Consider the following 18,851-nt stretch of genomic DNA (forward strand, 5'->3'; position numbering starts at 1 on the left):
CTTCTTCTCTACATCGTTGATAATATCAACCACATCATCAGCAGGGAGGTGGAGCTTGCTTGAAATCTCAATCAGCTTGTCAATGGTCCGAGGATCAACATCATCATCCTCCATGACTCCCTGGTCCTCATCAGACCTCTTGTCTTCTGCAGCACTGGACAAAGATGAACTGTACTTCTTGTTCCCGTGGTTCTGTTTGACCATGTAGTGCAGCAGCATGTCAGAAGCAATGTCAGCCAATTTTTCCTCCTCTATCTTTGCTCTCTGAGCCTCTGCTGCCTGCCTCCTCATTTCCTCTTGCTCTGCTTTGGCCCGAGCCTCCTCCTCCTCTGGACTGAGCACCTCCTCCTCAATCTCCTCCTTCCCAGCCTCATCCTCAGAACCATGCTCCTCCATTGCCTCTTGCTCTGCTGAGACTTGTAACAGCGCTGCATCACCACCATAGTTACTGTCCTCAAAGTCATCCATAAAATTTCCTTCCGTGAATACTGGGAGGTTAAGGGCTTTCTGCGTCTCTTCCTGCCATTTCAGCTTCTTCTTGGACATTGCCAGGTTGCTGCCTTTATTTATTGGTATGACATTATTGTGGCTGCTATGACCTCGGCTCTCTCTTTGGTTCTGCTCAGACTCTTCCTTCCTCTTAGTGGCTGTGCTCAAGCGAGGAAACTCCTTCATCATGGTCTCAAGGCTCTTCAACTCCTCTGGACTCAATTGCTCCTCCTCTTCATTGGTGACCTGTTCAGAGCTGATTGGTTGCGTCTGCTGGGGAGGGCTCTTCCCACTTTCCTCTCTCAAATCTGGACTAGGGAGCTGCTGATCTGCTGCAACTTGGACTGTCTGGCTTGTAGTGTGACTGGTAACCTTTTCTGTCATCTTCTCCTCTTCCACCAGAGCTCTCTGCCCCTCCTCTGCTTCTGTTTCCTGCTCTCGCCCCAGTGTGGCCATCAGCAGCTCTGAACTCTCTTGTCCATTTACGCCTTGATCTGCTCCGTCCATTGTTCTCACTTCCCTATATTCCTCCTCTTTTTTATCCTCTCCTCTTTTGGGCATGATCTTTTTGTCTATCTGTGCATGTTTGTCTTCCTCCCTCAGTCCTCCAAAATGTGAATGATTCAGGGCCTCTATTAAAACTGCTGCCAGAGTTTGGGGGTCCACATCTTTAAAGAGCTCTTCCTCTGCCACTGTCTCTTCTTTCAGCAATGACACTCTTTCCTCATTCCCTCTTTCCCTGTCTCCTGACACTGTCAACCCAGTAGGAGGGATTCTTTGTGGGTCCCTGATGTCTCCAAGGTTGCTTGTAGTATTAGAGGAGGATAGATGGAGGAGGGACACGCCTGTCAGGAAAACCAGGAAGGTAAGGACTCTTGAGACTTCATGGTACCCTGTCATGGCCACTCACACTGGACGTGCAGGGAGGGAGTCGAGACTCAAAATTTTCTATGGCAGAGAAAAAAGAAACAGTGATTTGGTGTCAGTGACTGTGGGCCCTCAAACACAGCTATACACACTCTCATGCTTATAGTTGGTACACACGATGACAAAAACTGATCAAGACAATAACATTCCTCCACATGGTCACATATAGGTGTACGCTGGTGTAAACAGTGTTACACTACAGGATGAGAGAACAGCGCTGTTACCATCACCGTATTGGCACCAGGGATTTGACATCTAATGAACTTCTATGAACAATCATGCAGACATTTTCAGATCTGAAAACATGTCACATCAACATTTCACATATTGTGCGTCCATCCGAAGAAGATGAGGCAGCAGCTCCTGATTGACTGCAAAACAGCTGCAGCTGATCAGGTGTGAGCAGAGCACAGGAGACACACTTTTCTTGGACATGGAGTCAGCACTACTATGTACCAATGCCATCTGATGATTTCAGCTCAGCACTTCATAATTCCATACAGATTGCATATGCACTTAGACATATAATTGTCAACACTCCAAAAGTCCTAGTGGAATTCACCTTTGTCAAAAATTACTAAAAATGCACCTACGCCCAAAAGACAAAGTTTGCGTAAGCCAGAAAATATATTATAAAGCACTTAAAACAAACTTTGCTTTATGTGTGCTCAGCTGTGTCAGCCTCATGCCACGCCCTGTACACGCCAATTTTCAACTATACATGGTCAATGCAAAGCATCTCATGAATATAAAATAAGACTCAGAAACTTTTTTTTAACCTTTTCTTCGTGCTTCCGCTATCGGTTCAAGACACAACACTTGTATCTGAGACGGAAATGGAGACGCTTGTCTTCATCATCATAATTAAATATAGAGAAGGGGTTTTGATTTCGATTTTTTAGTTATTTTCTGAGGAGATGTTTCGGAAACAATTACTCAGTGGAATGCAAAATAACGCCATTGAATTAAATCATTCTGATCAAATATAAACACTTAATCGTTCTTCCCACTCTTCATTTTTTTCAATCTGACTTCAGTTCACCACAGCACCTTCTGGATAGCCTATTCCCCTTTTCCTCCAAAATATGCGTATGCATGGGTCAGAGTTACCGTAGAGCTGCGCAGATTTTACGTCAAGTCTGTTTTTTCTAAAGATCACAACCTTTGCGTATAAAGGACGTACGCAAGCTTTATAAATGAGGCCCCTGAGTCTAGATTGCTGGAGTCAATCTGCAGTGGAAACGGAGGAGCTGCTGTACTAAAGAAAAAATTGTGTAAAAAATTTGTTTGTGAAAAATAATGTGTGAAATCAGTGAATGATCAAGACAGGACCCAATATGACTGAGCGCATATGTCTGACTCATGTAGGTGGATTGCGGCACATTAATAATCTATATATGACAAACTGGAATTGGAAAAAAAAACTCAGCATAAAACCACCTCCAGACCTAAATCAGCCTCAACATTAACCCTCACAACCACGACAAACATGATCGTGACTCACTGTGAACATCACAGAGGCAAGGGAGTATATGGTGATGACGAAGAATAGGTGGTTGTGTTATAAACAAAGAAACATGATAAACAGGTCGTAACATAAAGTCAGTCACATACACGAATTAATGACTGTGAAAATGACAGACAGTTTGAGAGATTACATTACACAATTGTAAATTATTTTCATTGGTCTAGCGACAGTACAGCATCACTCTGGCGTTGAATGCGAGTGGGCTCAGTGAGACCTGTGTTCCGCACTGGATCAGAGGTGGTTTCTGTGATTTAGAGGTGAAGCAGAAGTTGACACTTACCTACGGTGATGCTGAAGCCTGCCCTCCTCTTCACGCAGACTCGGGCCTGATGGAGCTCTGCAACGTGAGCTTGTTGTTGTGTGAGTTGTTGTCTAATGCTGCGTGCCGTCACTTGTTTTTGCCTAGTTGCAGCTCCCGGGATTCCGTCTATGGCCGTTATCAGGACCACGGACAGCGGCTGCAGTTCCTATACCTCCGCCCACGATTCATGCGTCAAACGGTCTCTATTGACGTCACTAGAATGGGTTTCATTCATAAGATTTGTCTTCATTCGCAACCATTCTCCTCCTCCCCTCTCTGATCAACCAATTAACTGCAGCTCTCGTGCCACTGAGCGAACAGAAGCTGCTAAATGAATCTGCAGTTTATCCGCCGTAAATGACGGAAGATGAGGCACGCATTGAAAGAGATCCAAGTCTCCGTATATCGGGAAATTTATGACGACCTCGTTTCTGTGACTGGATTTAATGGATGTGCAAAATATTAGTTGCATACCATCTACGACCGATGATGTCATTAGTTAGTCTTGGGTGCAATGGTCAGATGAAACACCTCAAGTGTCTGATGATAGACATCAACGATTGGCATTCTATAAGGTAAAGGACATCAGTGGGTGATTTCAATGTAGCCTGTTGGTTTTTTGAGAGTCAGATCTAGTTTTGTTCTTTTGGTGTCAACAATTACATGAATCAGTACTACACCATATCTGTAGTAAACCTGATGGACAATATGTAGCCTTTATTCATAAAGAACAGTACACCTGGAGCAAAACACTAAAACATCAAACTAAATATGATGGAAAAAACATTAGGAACTGATGTTGATAACAGACATTTTCTCCACATCTCCCTGGCCTCTTCATCTCTTCAGTCAGTTACAGGAAGTGGTTTTCCAGACCACTGACCAACAGAAATAACACGGTGGCTACAGTATAGTACTTGATATCATGGAGGAGGAAGCCCTCCAATGCAGAGTCCTCTGATCCAGACTACAGTCACTCTCCCTCATGTCATCCTGTAGTCTGTTCCACTTTACATACATGCTGATTTACCATCATTTGGTCGGGCCAGAGAATCTCTTCCTGTGCTTTACCACATTGAGAACAGGACTGCTTTGGTGCAGGAGGTGGATATGGCTGTTGAACCCTCTGATGCCTTCGTGTTCTCTGGACTGAAACAGGTGTGTCTCCATTGTCTCCACACTAAGACGCTTCCTGCCTCAGCGCATCTTTGTGAAGGAGAAAACAGTGTAATGTATCTTAAATTTTTTTATTTCTTTAGAAAATTACATTCACACATTTATCCCTGTATCCCACAGAACAGACTCACTGATGCTTCCTCCACTATGGCCCTGTGCAGCTCAGACTTCATCATCTTCCTCAAAGAAACACAAAGATTTAGAATCTAACATCTGAACCCACTGAGGGGGTGTTTTATGACCTTATATAGGATTTGGTGAAAGTGTGGAACTGGGTGGTGTCTGAACATTACTGGTGGGGGTCAAGTCCTCAAACAAGAATATGAAGCATGACGTAACTGGTAACTTAAAAGAAAATGAGATTAAGGCTGACAGGATCATACGAAAGATTACGGTCACATTCTGATTTATCTGAATATCATCTTCACCACATCTAACCTCAGAACTCTTTTACCTTTAATGCTGGATCACAAAGCATCTTTATTTAACAGCAGATATTGACTTCTGCCTCTCCACCTCAACACTTAGACCACAGTCAGAGTGTTAATAACCTCAACAACTAACTCTGCAATGACAAAAATCTCCACTCTAACTAAATGTCACAACCAGGAGGACAAACAAACCAAGTGGCATTAACGTCCTTGCTAACAAACCAACCAAGGCTAAATAAATACCTGGGATTTCCCACCAGTCATTTAGACCTGATGAAGCCTCTTGGATGAGGTAAAACATCTTCAAGAATCTACAGCAAAGTTCAGTTTGCCTCAATTTAACTATCATAGAGAACTTGACCTGGATGATTGAGAACCTATCCAAACTTATTGTACATCATATTGCTCCAAAGATGTTGAAGGCAGTAAAGGAGTGTTCCTCTTGAACACTTGTCTTTTCGTGGTCTTCCTGTTGAAGTCAGCTGAGTGACCATGAAAAGCAACAGCAACTGAGCCTGTCTTTTACCTTCATTCATAGATTCCCCAAAATATCAAACATATTTAAAATAAATTTAATAAAATAATGATATGATGATTATTGACAGAATAAAATTAGGACAGAACAGCTGGAAACTGGAAAAAGGAAAAAGGAATTTATCAGTTTTGGCCTCAGTCCTGTTTGTTATGAGGATCAGGGGGGTCTTCACGGGTCAGGTGTGATGCCTTATGGCTTTATGATGTAATTCAATATGATCAATCTGATATGAGCTCAACCCTCAGTGAGACAGAGCAAAAGTCTGAGTAAGTTCCTTGTTCTGGGTCAATGAAGGCCAGCTGAACTTAGGCTGCTACTCTGAACTGAACAAAAACTGTGTATTATATATGTATGCATTATAATGTGTATATATATGTGTGTGTGTGTGTGTGTGTGAAGCCTGTGAGCAAATCAGCGGTGGAGTATATGCAACAAGAGATTTGTAAAATAGGTCTAAACCACCACAATTATGACCCACTCAGGAGTGTGTGTGATCCTAGATCTAGGCTTTATTCTTCCCCTGAGCCTCAAAGCGCCAGTTTCTTTAATTATTTGTAACAGTTACAAATTATTATAATCCGTCTCTGAAAATAGTCCCCAGAGTCACTGTTCCTTTCTGTTTAAGTAAAAGAACGACAGCATCTTGCTTTTTCTAGGAAATTATTTAAGCTTTTTAAAAATATTTTTACAGATGTGAGTAACTAATATTAAGTACAGGGGTGGGAACAGATGATGTTGAAAAATGATGACATCTGCTTTTGGTCTTTTCATGAGATTTGCTAAAAATGTGAAAAATCTAGAATATCAGATTTTCACTGGAGAGAAGTTCAGTTATTATTAGATCTTATCACTGGGACAAGTCCACATTCAGGATCTCACAAAATACAAGGTGAGACAGTTCAACCTGCCTCTATTTGACTAACATCAGTGTGCACACTGGTTCTTCTCTCAACTTAATGAGAGTTTCACACTTATTCTAAAACACATTTAGATTATAAACACACACACACACACACACACACAATTTAAGGGCCTGTCAATGCAAGGACCCTCCATCTGAGTCTCCTTCCCAGTTAAACCCTGTACATCAGTACCCACAGATACACAGAGCCCATATCCTCAGTCCAAGTATGTTCAAATCCAAATTCTGTCCAGTCCCCTCTTTCACAATATCTTACAGTCTCTCTCACAAGGACATACTCTACGCCAAGCCCATCTCCTCCAGCACACTCCGAGGCGATTCATCTTCCTGTGAAGGAAACACAGAGATGTTACATTTGAGGGGCTCAAGTATGGTTCAAAGCAAAAACAAAAGAGAAGGAATAAATCTTAATCTATAGTTAGTTTATCACATTACACAGCCCTAAAAATTGTGTTCAATCTTCTCCTTCAAGTGCTCCTACACCTACAGATAGTCTGACATACAATTAAAACTACAAGCACACCTACAGGCACTACTTTAACCTATGTGTGATGCACCACCTTCGACTACTCCTTCTTTTGCAACTATAGGTACCTCCCGACTAAGTCTTACACTTGCAGTGACACCAAAAGGTTGTACTCCACCCCACTCCCTACAGTCACACAAATACGACCAGGAAAAGAAGGCTAATGCATGTTAAACTCTTAATAACAACTGCAGAAAATTGTGAGAATTGGACCAGGTCATGCCATAGAGCAGTAGAGAAAAAAAAAAAAAAATCATCACAAGTTTGGATTCTAGGTCCAGAATGATCCAGTCTGTCATCAACAATCAATGAGACATTCAATACCAGCTAATGAAAGTGAACTATGTCATTAAAATCTGCACTACATTTGTTATAGTCATACATAGCAATTTTTCTAATTAATAAATGATAAATGAAAATGTATTCAGTTCTTTTCCATTTTACTGACCGAACAACTTGTAGAACAATTGTAGAACTATTATAGCAAAATGATAGAAAAAAAATTTATAGTTCTACAACAATAATAACTATTCAGTTTCTGTCTGTCTCTCATGCTGCTTTACCTGAAGAAACTGATTCATGACTTAATTCATTAATGGAGTTAAAAGAAGGTGCAACATAACAGCTGACACAAACCACATAAAGAAGTCTATATAAAAGTTATAGATCTCTGTGGAGCAGTGGGTCAGATTAATGTCACTCTCAACCATTGCCATCCTCCTCTTGAGCTTCACAACAGAAATATCAGTGTTGGTGCACCTGTCTGAGGCTTTAACAGGTGTACGCTCAGCCCCAAGTTTTACTGCAGTGTCACTGCAAAGTGACATGGACAGTGGGTTGACAATTGCCCAACAACAATAGATGTAGATATGTTCCTTTCTGGGATGACCACGCAACTGACAGAATTCCCTAATGTTGCTACATAGAGGTGACTCCTGGTGTCCAGGTTACCTCCTGTAGGAGGTCGGCCTGTTCAATGGCTTTGAGAACGCTCTTCTTAGACGTGTCCTGGATCTCTCCTCCCATCAGGAACTCATCCAGAATAAAATACGCCTTCTCAAAGTTAAAGATAATGTCCAGTTCACACACCTACAGAGATGGACACCAGTTATCAATGTTCAGTATGTTTTCTGTCATCTTTAATTAGAAGCAACAAATCAAAGACGTTTCACTTACGCTGCCAAAGTATTTGTCAAGAAGCTCCACAAAGCGATGGATAACCTCCAGAGTTATTAACTCATTGTCTTGCTCTTCAATGGCACAGCAGAAATACAGACTGGCATACCTGTAGGAATACATAGCCACACAAAAACAACACATCAGTAGTATATCAGTCGTAGTATAGTAACTAGTTGTGATTAGATGAGGCCAAGAAGCTCACAAGCACTTCATTTCACACTGACATTATGAAATTCTGTGAAAAATCGTGCATCACTCTGGTTTTGGAAGAATCAGTTATTTGGTGTGTACTTGATTTCCTGTGTGCACAGCCCAAATTGCAGCATGATTATTGCAGGTTTGATTCTCAGGCCAGGAGCCTGTGCAGAGTTTCCATCTTATCCCCGTGCATGTGCAGCTGAGAGTGCTGCTAAGATGAACTCCCTGGTACCAGCCTGGATGAATTGGTTATATATGTGAATTTTCAATTGTGACTTTCAGTAGTTGAGCCTCTGAAACACCTACTGGCATAAAACTATGTGATTAGTCCATTTTGCTTGGACTGGGATCACACCCTCCTCGACTCCACTTATTCTAGCTGCAGTCCAGAGATTCTAATGCGCAATGCTTGTTTCATCTACACTAATAAACATATTTCTATCAAATAACTGTTTGGTTTATTCAACATTAAACATTCTGGAGCCTAGGGTGACCTCATCATATCTCTCCAACCAACAAAGATGGTTGTAACCCTAACCCTAACCCTCCAACCAACAAAGAAACATCAAACAACACTGATGGAACAACTGAGAACTACTACAGTCACGCACATCCCGGAGATGGAAGGTTAATATCCTTTCATGGATGATCAATCAATAATTAGATAATCAGCAAATATGTGAACTAAGGTTTGCACTTCTTGTAAACACATTTTTGAGTTAAATTTAAAAGGCTTGTGAAAACATCAGAGCTTCTATTACATTAGAGTTCCCTCAGTTCATGTCTACTGCAGGGAATCCTTCAACACATCACCCACACAGAGTTTTGTTTGTCCACCTCTGCATTCTGCCCACTGAGCCTAGGCAAACACTGTATGTGTGTGTGTGTGTGTGTGTATGTGTGTGTGAAAAAGGAGCGCAGGTCTCACCCTGTCCACCTACCTAAAATCTGATGCAGTTCAGCCCACTAACAAACAGAAGAGATGTTCTCCCAATCAGTGGGAAAGAAGCCAAGTGCCAGAGTAACTAATATTCGACAATCTAAAGTCACTTATAAACTGCACCTGGGGGCTTTTCATAATCAAACCTCTTTATTTTAAACAGTACAGAGAATGTCATGTCACATCACTACAATGAATATGCTGGCCCTGAAATGCCACAACCTGGGTTTGTCAGCACCTTTCTGCTCTGTGTCACTGATCCTCAACATTGGCACGCCGCAAGGTTGTGTGCTCAGCCTTGCCCTCTTCACTCACGACTGCTGTGCCATCCAACCCACAAACATGGTTGTGAAGTATGTGGACGACACCACCGTGCACCACAGAGAAGAGGTCAAGAACCTGATACAGTGGTGCTTCAGGAATAACCTAATCCTGAACACCAGCAAGATCGAGGAGGTCCAGGAAGACTAAACACGCTCCTCTCAGCATAGATGGGGAGGTGGTGGAGCGTGTGGACAGTATAATGTTCCTGGGCATCCACAGTTCCTCTGACCTCTCCTGGTCTGTGAACATTTCACACCTGGTGATAAAGACCCAACAATTGCTTCTCAGCTGCTCGTAAACTTCTACAGAGCCACCGTTTAAAGTATTGTGTGCCTCAGTGTGACAGTGTGGCACATTGGCTGCACAGCACAAGAGAGAAAAGACCTAGCCTGGATGGTAAGGACAGCACAGGGGATTGTGGGCTGCCGTCTACCAGATCTGGACCCAGAGCCGTGAAAGCAATCGCCCCCCCTGCAGTGAAACGTTCACATCCCATCCCCCTACAGAACTCACACCACACCCACACCTTATCCTATGTTGTTCTTTACTGTATATATTTTTATTTTTATTCTTATCCTATGTTGTTTGATGTCTCTGTGTGTAATGCTGCTGCTACACTGCAATTTCCCAGCCTGGGATAAATAAAGTATCTCTATCTATCTACCTATCTATTTATCTATCACACACACACCTTCTCACACACCCCTGCTGACAATCAAACAGATCACCAGTTCTCAGCAGTAAGACAATCACACACAGAACTTTTCATAGTCTGGACTTACAGGAAGCTGCATTTTATCTCCACTTTATCTTTATAATTGTTCTATTTGAAGGTTTATTTTATGTTGTGTTATTTATGTGTGCCTTTTTTAAGCCAGGAGTGTGCTAAATTTTGTTATGTCCTCATAATGACTATAAAGACTCTTGAATCTTGAACATGCATGCATACACATACCTACTTTGTCATGAATGTAATGCATGCTGGTTAGAAACTTTCAGAAGCATAGGACATAATCAGCCTTTGCTGACATTAACAATATGAGTTTTCCAAACATCAACATGCCAATGAGCTGTGTCTATTCAAACTCAGCCAATAGGAAAGAGACTACTGACTGAAGATAAATCAATGCGTCAGTTATTGTTACCTTTTATAAACAATCTTCAGATCCCTCCATTCAAGGAAGCTGCACATCTTTGGTTTGCGAGCAAGCACAGTTTGCATCAGTTCCCTCACCATTTTCTTCTTGTCACGTTCGGCTGTAGCTGTGTACCACTTTTGCAGCCGCAGCTTTCCCTGTCTGCTGAACAGCAACATGAAACGCATCTACACACATACATACCAGGAAGAGATTGGAGACATTATTCATGAGAGGGGTTAAGAAAGACTCTTCATTGATTTATCTGAACTGAACTAAGAATATCATGGGCTTATTAAAAAAATTACAAACTGTAACACCACTGAGCAACAGAAACAAATCCTTCACACATCAATCATAACATCTTTGGTGATGCTGAGCGGAATTCATTCAGAAAGACATTGGTTTTTAATGCAAATCCCCCACAGCCTCCAAGGTTAAAGAAGATTATCCGAACGTCCCATGCTGGACTGAGGTTGAAGTGAACTGACATTTAAATTCATTAATCAATTAACCATTTATTACACAGCTTTTATTAACCCTCCTGACCTTAAAGTTGACTTCAACGTAGGGCTGAGTGATAATCCAAACATGGAAAAGGATCATAGTAAATTTAAGGTAAATAACGATGATAAGCTTTGGACATAATTCACTCAGTAGCACAAGGCTAAAATAGGAGCAACAACAGCCAATCAGTTTCAGTCTTGAACTTGTTTCAGTGATATAAATTTCTACTTATTTTTTTAACAGGCCATTTAGATGCTGTCCTGGCAAAGGATTTTGATGTGATAGTAGTCACACCTGTTTGTTTATTTATGTTGTTTCAATAAGATTCAGGTCACATTCATTCATTCATTAAGCTGTTTTTATGTTGTTTTCGCAAGTTGTTTACAAAAATCAACAAATGTAGCCAAAACTGACTATTCAATTTATTTGCACATTTATTTTCCAGAAATAGAAACAGAAAACATAATTTCAGTCTGGAGGAACAAGTGTTGCTCTGAAATTTTCTTTGCCAATACTGGGCCGATCTGCTCTCTTGACCAATGGAGGGAATTTCATACAATGAATATGAAATTCTAAGTTAGGATGTGAATCCTTTGTTTGCATGAAAACCTTAAGAAAAAGAATTAGGGCTCAATATTTAAAAAGTTTGTTACTTTTTTGGGGGGTTCATAAATTATATGCTAAAGTTAAAATAATTCAACCTCTGGTTTGCTCAGGCTTCAGTCAGGATGCTCTTCAAACTCAGCGAAAAATACATAATGTGAGAAACAGCATTACTGAACGATATTTTGTGATCACTTGTATTCGGTAAATACTGGGATTACGTCATATCTTCAGGTAATGTACAGGTGCACCTCAACAAATTAGAAACTCATATGGATTCATTACACACAGACTGATATTTTTCAAGGGTTTATTTCCTTTCATTTTGATGATAACATCTTAGAGCTAATAAATTATTCTGTAAATCAGGAAATTTGAATAATAATGGACTACTGGAAAATATGAACATTTACAGAACTCAATATTTGGTCAGGGCTCCTTTTGCAAGAATTACTGCAGCAATGCAGTTTGGCATGGAGGTAATCAGCCTGTAGCACTACTGAGGTGGTAAGGAAGCATAGGATGCTCTGATATCAGCCTTTACCTCTTCTGCATTGTCAAATCTGGTGTTTTGCATTTTCCTCTCCACAATACTCCATAGATCCTCTATGGAGTTTAGGTCATGTGAATTTGCTGGCTAAACAAGCACGGGGATACCATATTCCTTAAACCAGGTACCTGCACGCACTTTTGCTATGTGTGCAGGTGCTAAATCCTACTGAAAATTTAAATAAGCATTTTCATAAAGCTTGTCAGCAGAGGGAAGCATGACGTCTTCCTAAACTAAATTCTTGAATGGGGTTAGCTTCACAAACATTTAAAGGCTGTGGTTATCCTTGTTGCTTGTGCAAACTTTTCCTTTCCATTCAACTTTCCACTTAATGTGCTTGGATACAGCACTCTTAACAGCCAGCTTCTTTAACTGTCCTTTTGGGACCTTTTGTGTCTTAGTCTCCTTGTGCAGGGTGCCAATTATCATCTTTTGGACAACTGCCAAGTCAGTCATCTTACCCATGGCTGTGTTTCTTACAGTCTACAGAGGACTGGTAGACCATTTATAGGCTCAGGAAACATTTGGACGTGTTTTGGGTTAATTAGCTGATTAAAATTTGATACCATCAGTCTCCAATATTGAACTTTTTTTCAGTATTGAGATACAGAATTTTTGGATTTTATTAGCTGTTATAGTTAGTTATAACCAGTAAGTAAGTAAGGTATAACCATGAAAATTTTTTACTGTTCTGATTAATGCTTCTTACATTGTGTAATTTGTTTTATATTGTGTAAATGTAAATGCTGTTTAACAGACCCTGTCCTTCTGTTCCATCTGCTCAATAACACATGAAGGTACTCGTGTGTACATTCAATGTGCTCGTCAACATGCTGAAGCAACAACCTCTGCTGTTCATGCATGTCTCAGACTTTTACCCCAGTGTTAGACTGAGAGCTGGAATTTGATCTCTTTCAAACACCAGGATGGGGCAGCACGGTGGAATAGTGGTTAGCACTGTCGCCCCACAATAAGAAAGTCGTGGGTTCGGTTCCAGCCTGGGTCCTTGCAGAGTTTGCATTTTCTCCACGTGTCTGCGTGTTTCCTCCAGGTACTCCGGTTACCTCCCACCGTCCAAAGGTATAAGTATAGGTTAACTGGCGACGTTAAATTCACCGTAGGTGTGAATGCGAGTGTAAGTGGTTGTTTGTCTCTGTTTGCCTTGTGTGTTGGCCCAATGGACTGGCGGCCTGTCCAGGGTGTACCCCGCCCCTCGCCCAATGTGTGTTGGGATTGGCTCCAGAAGCCCTGCGACCCGGATATGAATAAAAGCGGATGAAGATGAGTGAGTGAGTGAAACACCAGAGTCTATTAGATTTTAGATTTTAGATTTTAAGCACCAGGTACTTCTGTTGCCAATGAAAATGAAGGATTTTTTTCTGCAGTCACAATACACAAATCAATTGTGACATTATCATCAATACTGCACACACAAAAAATGTATGTTCAAAGGGAGCCACAGACAAAGGTTGGTGGGTTTGTTGGTCGCTGCACTTCCTGTCCAGTCTGAGATGATCTTACTGGTATATGTTGTAATTGCAGCTAAAAGTTATTTATCAGCTTTTTACACCTTCTCATTATAGTTTATTGCAAACAGATTAGTGAGGGAAAGGGGTACATTATATGGTTATAACATTCAGCATATACTACATGATGACGTGAGACTGACGCTGCAACTATAATCACACTGGATCTGATATTAATTTCATTAGTTTCTTCCAACTGTGGTTTGGAGATACGATAGCCATGGCAATACTAACCTTCACAGTCGCCTGCCACCTTCATTGTTTAACCTTTGGATGAGCGAGTTACATACCTCCCGGAAGGTATGACATATCTCGGAAAATTTAATTATCCTGGTCTGAGTGGTTCAGCATAACTTGCGGGTCGCACTATGTGTAAAACAGCCCAAACATGGATTCGAATAACTCCGCTGTGTAAGAAGGACGGCAATATTTTACGTCCTGTACTGTGACACGGCCTAGTAATTTACAGTTTATGCTGACAAAAGCCAAGTGAAGGTACTGCAGGTGGACACTTCCTCAAAGCTTACACCTTGCTAGCATTACCCTAACACCAGGCTTCTCACTTTCCCATCGAATGATTCTCAGTAACTCACCATGTTGCCGGATTTTTGTTAAACTGCTGCGACGTTAGAGACGAATTTAGGCTCAGAACTGGTCCAACGCAGACGGACAAACCGCGGCTAAAACAGACCCTCCATGTCTGTCTGATACTGAAACACTGGATTCACTGCTTGCTACACTGAGGACTTCCGCCTCTCATGAGCATGCGCACTGCACAGCCAGCCGTTCTCGGTCAGGTTAAACCGTACATTGAGGTTTTTGTTCAGTTACCCATTATATTATATATATTAATTTAATACTTCTTGGAATGTAGTTAATAATATAATATTTTGACTTTTGAAATACCCGCGAAGAAGTTTCAAATCCAAAATCTAACACAAATAATATCCAATTTTTAATTTTAATTTAATTGAATTTTCTCAATTTGCACAACTGTTCGTACAAACTATTGTTTTATTCTTGAAGTAAACCATTGAATCAAAAGGATCCTGTGGAGTTCTCAGTGTGGGCGCGGACATAGAACGAGGGAATGAGTAGAGCGTCAAGCTAAGGCTTCATTAATAAGCGACCTACATATACAAATTTTCAATCAAAACAGTAATAATTAAAAGCTATATAGTATACAGCACCTAATGATGACAAATTATAATTAAATGTTAAATTCAAACACATTTAGTGACATTGATTGTGTAAAGCAAACTAAAGTAGTGACTCTTAATGAAGGTGCAGAGACACTGCATTTGTAAAAACATAGAATTTTAATAAATATAAATACAACAAGGTAAAAATAGATATTTACATCTAAAAATAGATCATATGCATTTTTTTTATCCTAATGCAGTCATAAGTCTGCCTCAGTGTAGGGCGCAAGGATCACACGTCAGAATCCTAAGTTCCTTCAAAGCTAACTTCCTGTTCCCTTCAAACCTACATCATCTATGTCTACACTTTAAAAAACAGGTCTGTCTGTGATGAAGTTAAGTGACTTATTATGTGTGTTCATTGTGTGTGTCCCTCAGGTGTGGATTCCACAGGTGTGAGCAGCAGTATTCAGACATAGTAGGTGGCTGCAGGTATTCAGGGTGTGTTATTGTTGTTGAGGCTGGTTGACCTGACCCATGAACAAAATAGCACCTAAACACAGAGGAAAAACAATGTTGACTCCAAAAACACTACTTCCACTGATATGTAATTTTTCTTATTACAATTAATGTGTCACCTGTGTGTTTATGCTGGATGAAGAAGAGGAAGGGTCGGTCAAGAGTGATCTCCTCAACTGCCATACGAGAAAACATGACAGCAGCTATGAGTGGGGAGAAAGAGAATATAGGTCAGTGTCTGTAATGCGAGCAGGGGGCCTGAGTCAGGGCGTCTTGAGGGCTTCATTGTTTCTACCTGCGTACATGTGAAGCAGTACATTTGAAACCAGATTGCCACCCCTTTTCCTTTGTCTCATGGATGGTTGGTGTCATTTCATTAAAAATTAAGACATTTCTTAAAATGTGCAATGTGTGTGTGCACAGACATACCTGTTCCTGCTGCTCCCTTGGTCCCCCTCTCGTTCACTTCAATTTTGACTCTCTGCAGGACCTTTGATACACACAGCCGTTCATCAGCTGGAGGTACAAACACAGGTCAACAGGTCAAGTGACTGTTCTCAATGTCATGAGGTACATTAATCTGTGAAAAGGGACTAACAACTAATTTACTGGTAATGCGTGTGAAGTCAGCAGTAGCCAGGCTGAACATGTCTCTCAGACCCAGGTTCAACAGAGCTTGCTTCAGGTTCACCTCAGAGTCTAAAATGAACCTGAAAAATAATGGTCCTTAGTTTGCATTTGAACCACATAAGGATAAATGTAAGACAATCTTCAGATACCGTCAGTCTATAATCTGATGTGAGTTCCACACACACTGACAGACCCTGTCACCTCACCTGGGCATGGATAACCGCCTCTTCACACTCCTCAATTCTGTTGTCCACTGTTGAATCTTCTTGCTGGTCAGAGCTGCACTGAGTTCACTCAGTGGTACCTCAGGCTCAAAGGGTGACACCAGGAGCATGCTGAGTGAGTCACCCTCATATGGGACCTCTATAACATCATAGTCCACCCCATCATTGGTGACAAATTCACCTGTAGATTAAATCGTGGACAGATGTATTTCCTGTGGACCCTGGTACAAATTGAAGTGAAAACTGTATGCTGTGTCAACTTACCATAGTTGAAGTGGCTTGTAAGTCTCATCATGTGCACAGGTATAGTGCTACCATTAGGACAATGGAAAATCCGCTCCTGTGTCAGAGTGGGGTCAAAGGGAACCTTCCACAGGGCTTGGAAGTGGAGAGCATTGAGAAGGACCATGCGGGTCTCATCACTCAGAGATCCAGCTTCCAGGAACACAGGGATTGCTCCTACAGAGGACAGATACATACCAGTCAAAAAAGGCTGTGGAGATCGAAGCAGATGACATGGATGAGTGGACACCAAGAGTACCTGCAGTATGGTCTGACACCCATGAATTGATAATGCTGACTGCATGGTCTGGCTTAGTGAAGTCCACCTGGTGAGGGTGGGTCTGGAAGGCCTTGGCCAGGGCCCTACGGTATCCTTTCTCTAGGTTCATCTTTCTCTCCACCATCACCCCACTGGCTGTCTCCACCCATTCCTCACTGGACAGATCCCGATGCAACAAACGCTGCTGCCGTGATAAACCTCGCTCTAAGGGATAATCATTGTTATTATTCCTGTTATTAATAAAGTCAAATGTATAAAGTACATTAGGACCAGGATTACATTGTGTTAGCATGTTTTTGGTTCTAATCAAATCAAATTTCTTTATATAGTGCCAAATCATAACAGAGTTACATCAAAGAATCTTACATAGAGAGCAAGTCTAGACCAAACTTTTTATAGAGTTGTTAATGAGACCCAACATATCCTTCAAAGAGCAAGCACTTAGTGACAGCAGCAAGGAAAAACTTCCTTTACGAGGAATAGGCAGAACCAGGCTAAACTACAACTAAAGCATACAGATGTAAATACTGATTAAAGCCTGGTACCATTGAATATGCACTAGTAAATATTACCAGTAATTAGCATTGCAGCAACCTTAAATTCAGTTTTATTATGACCCAAGCTGCTGATGTACCTGTAGACCAGCAGAGGGCGCTATTGCAGCTGGGGGGGCAATACTGCTTTGGATTTGCTGCAGTGTTATTTGTTATGTAGCGATAACCAGTATGCAACCACATTAATCATTGTTAGTTGGTCTCCAGACATTATGTCTTTGTCGTCATGAGTCACTCACCTCGCAGAGAGAAGCCAAGGGCAGCAGTTAAGGCCTTGTGGGTGTTTCCTGCTGCACCAAGCTGCGCCATGGATAGTACTGAGGCCAAACCATAGGGTGAGAATACCACATTCTTGTCCATGGAGTCCTGGCTCAGCTGGAGGAAGACTTTCAGGCCAAAGTCAGTCTGCTTCTCCTGCAGAGAGCTCAGGCCAACTCTGCTCAGGGTCAGTAGTAGGAAAATGTAAATGCAAAGCATCCTGGGAAAGACACAAAAGAGTGGTTGATTGTGACAGGTTGAATTTCACACCTTCATCTCACTCAGTTACCAAGCAGTTACACATTCTGACTTTTCTTTGCACTAAGATGTAAAAAACATCAATTGTGGTAATAGTGAATCCTCCTGGGTAATGGTCAGCTCTCAGGTCTTCTCCCTAAAGGTCCAGCAAGGCTTCACAGTTCATGTTCATTTCGGCCCCCAAAACCACCTGAGTCAAGCAGCTTCATAGAGCTGGTTCAGGTCACAGACACCACCTGAGTCGAGCAGTTTAATAAAGTTGGTTCAGGTCAGAGAGACTACCTGAATCCTCAGTCTGTGGATGTGTAACTACTCTGTGAGAATAGACACACTGAAGAAATAAGTCTGAAAGACAGTGAGTCCCCTGACTGTGGTCTTGCCATTACTTGAATTGCCCAGCTTGAGTCAAGTATTTGTTGCTGAGGGTCCATATGTTTGGTTCAGATGCAATTCTTACCTTGCAGTTGCAGTATGTCAGGTGTGGATATGCACGTTTCTTCTGTCACCAGTTTTGGTGCACTCCTCCTCTTCAGTCTGACAAAACTACTGAGTTTGTGTCTTTTTATAGTGTAGAACTGTTGGGTTGGAAGCCCTGCCCCAATCCACCCATGTGCACACATTATTGGAGACGATGATGTCATCTGACACTGTCTGGACAAGCTTCCTTTTCTTGAACACACACTCTCTCTGTCAGTCTTTGTGTCTCCCCCACAACATGATAGAACATATGGAAAGTCTTAGACTTTACACACACAGATGCACACACTCACACACTGTGGGTTTGATGTGACAAATGCTGATGGCTAACTCAAGAGCCATTTGCCTATTTCATTTTATCCTGACTCAAGTACTCATGAGACTCAACTTTCTCATGAGCTGAGACTACTGTGCTAGCAGGTCCATTTC

At 41.5% G+C, this 18,851-nt stretch overlaps 2 protein-coding genes across 4 annotated transcripts; both read right to left on the minus strand.

The window, feature by feature from the left end:
- Positions 1–5,408: 5,408 nt before the first annotated feature.
- ap1s1 (adaptor related protein complex 1 subunit sigma 1) lies at positions 5,409–14,536 on the minus strand. Of its 2 annotated transcripts, XM_029526620.1 has the most exons (5): positions 14,392–14,536; positions 10,622–10,800; positions 8,012–8,120; positions 7,787–7,924; positions 5,409–6,636 (listed from the first exon to the last, which is right to left on the minus strand). In XM_029526620.1, exons 1-5 carry the CDS (start codon positions 14,392–14,394, stop codon positions 6,589–6,591), a joined length of 477 nt encoding a protein of 158 aa, XP_029382480.1. In that variant the 5' UTR covers positions 14,395–14,536; the 3' UTR covers positions 5,409–6,588. The 2 variants fall into 2 exon arrangements, with proteins under 2 accessions (XP_029382480.1, XP_029382481.1); XM_029526621.1 differs by lacking the exon at positions 14,392–14,536 and having other exon boundaries at positions 8,012–8,035; positions 10,690–10,800.
- A 320-nt stretch (positions 14,537–14,856) lies between these two features.
- Positions 14,857–18,474, minus strand: serpine1 (serpin peptidase inhibitor, clade E (nexin, plasminogen activator inhibitor type 1), member 1). Of its 2 annotated transcripts, XM_029526585.1 has the most exons (9): positions 18,403–18,474; positions 17,669–17,907; positions 16,855–17,079; positions 16,578–16,772; positions 16,296–16,494; positions 16,069–16,169; positions 15,889–15,975; positions 15,579–15,662; positions 14,857–15,493 (listed from the first exon to the last, which is right to left on the minus strand). In XM_029526585.1, exons 2-9 carry the CDS (start codon positions 17,904–17,906, stop codon positions 15,447–15,449), a joined length of 1,176 nt encoding a protein of 391 aa, XP_029382445.1. In that variant the 5' UTR covers position 17,907; positions 18,403–18,474; the 3' UTR covers positions 14,857–15,446. The 2 variants fall into 2 exon arrangements, with proteins under 2 accessions (XP_029382445.1, XP_029382446.1); XM_029526586.1 differs by lacking the exon at positions 16,855–17,079.
- Between the last annotated feature and the right edge of the window lie 377 nt (positions 18,475–18,851).

Source organism: Echeneis naucrates, chromosome 18 (genome assembly GCF_900963305.1).
Source record: "Echeneis naucrates chromosome 18, fEcheNa1.1, whole genome shotgun sequence".
Lineage (NCBI taxonomy): Eukaryota > Metazoa > Chordata > Actinopteri > Carangiformes > Echeneidae > Echeneis > Echeneis naucrates.

Coding starts and splice junctions, on each gene's coding strand:
- ap1s1 (XM_029526620.1), bottom strand. Junction 8,121..10,621: donor CTGAAGATTGTTTATAAAAG/GTAACAATAACT, acceptor GTATTCCTACAG/GTATGCCAGTCTGTATTTCT. Junction 6,637..7,786: donor AGGCCGACCTCCTACAGGAG/GTAACCTGGACA, acceptor TTTCCTTCACAG/GAAGATGAATCGCCTCGGAG.
- serpine1 (XM_029526585.1), bottom strand. CDS start 17,906: ATGCTTTGCATTTACATTTTCCTACTACTGACCCTGAGCAGAGTTGGC. Junction 16,495..16,577: donor TACAAGCCACTTCAACTATG/GTAAGTTGACAC, acceptor TTTAATCTACAG/GTGAATTTGTCACCAATGAT. Junction 15,494..15,578: donor CATCCAGCATAAACACACAG/GTGACACATTAA, acceptor CTCTGTGTTTAG/GTGCTATTTTGTTCATGGGT.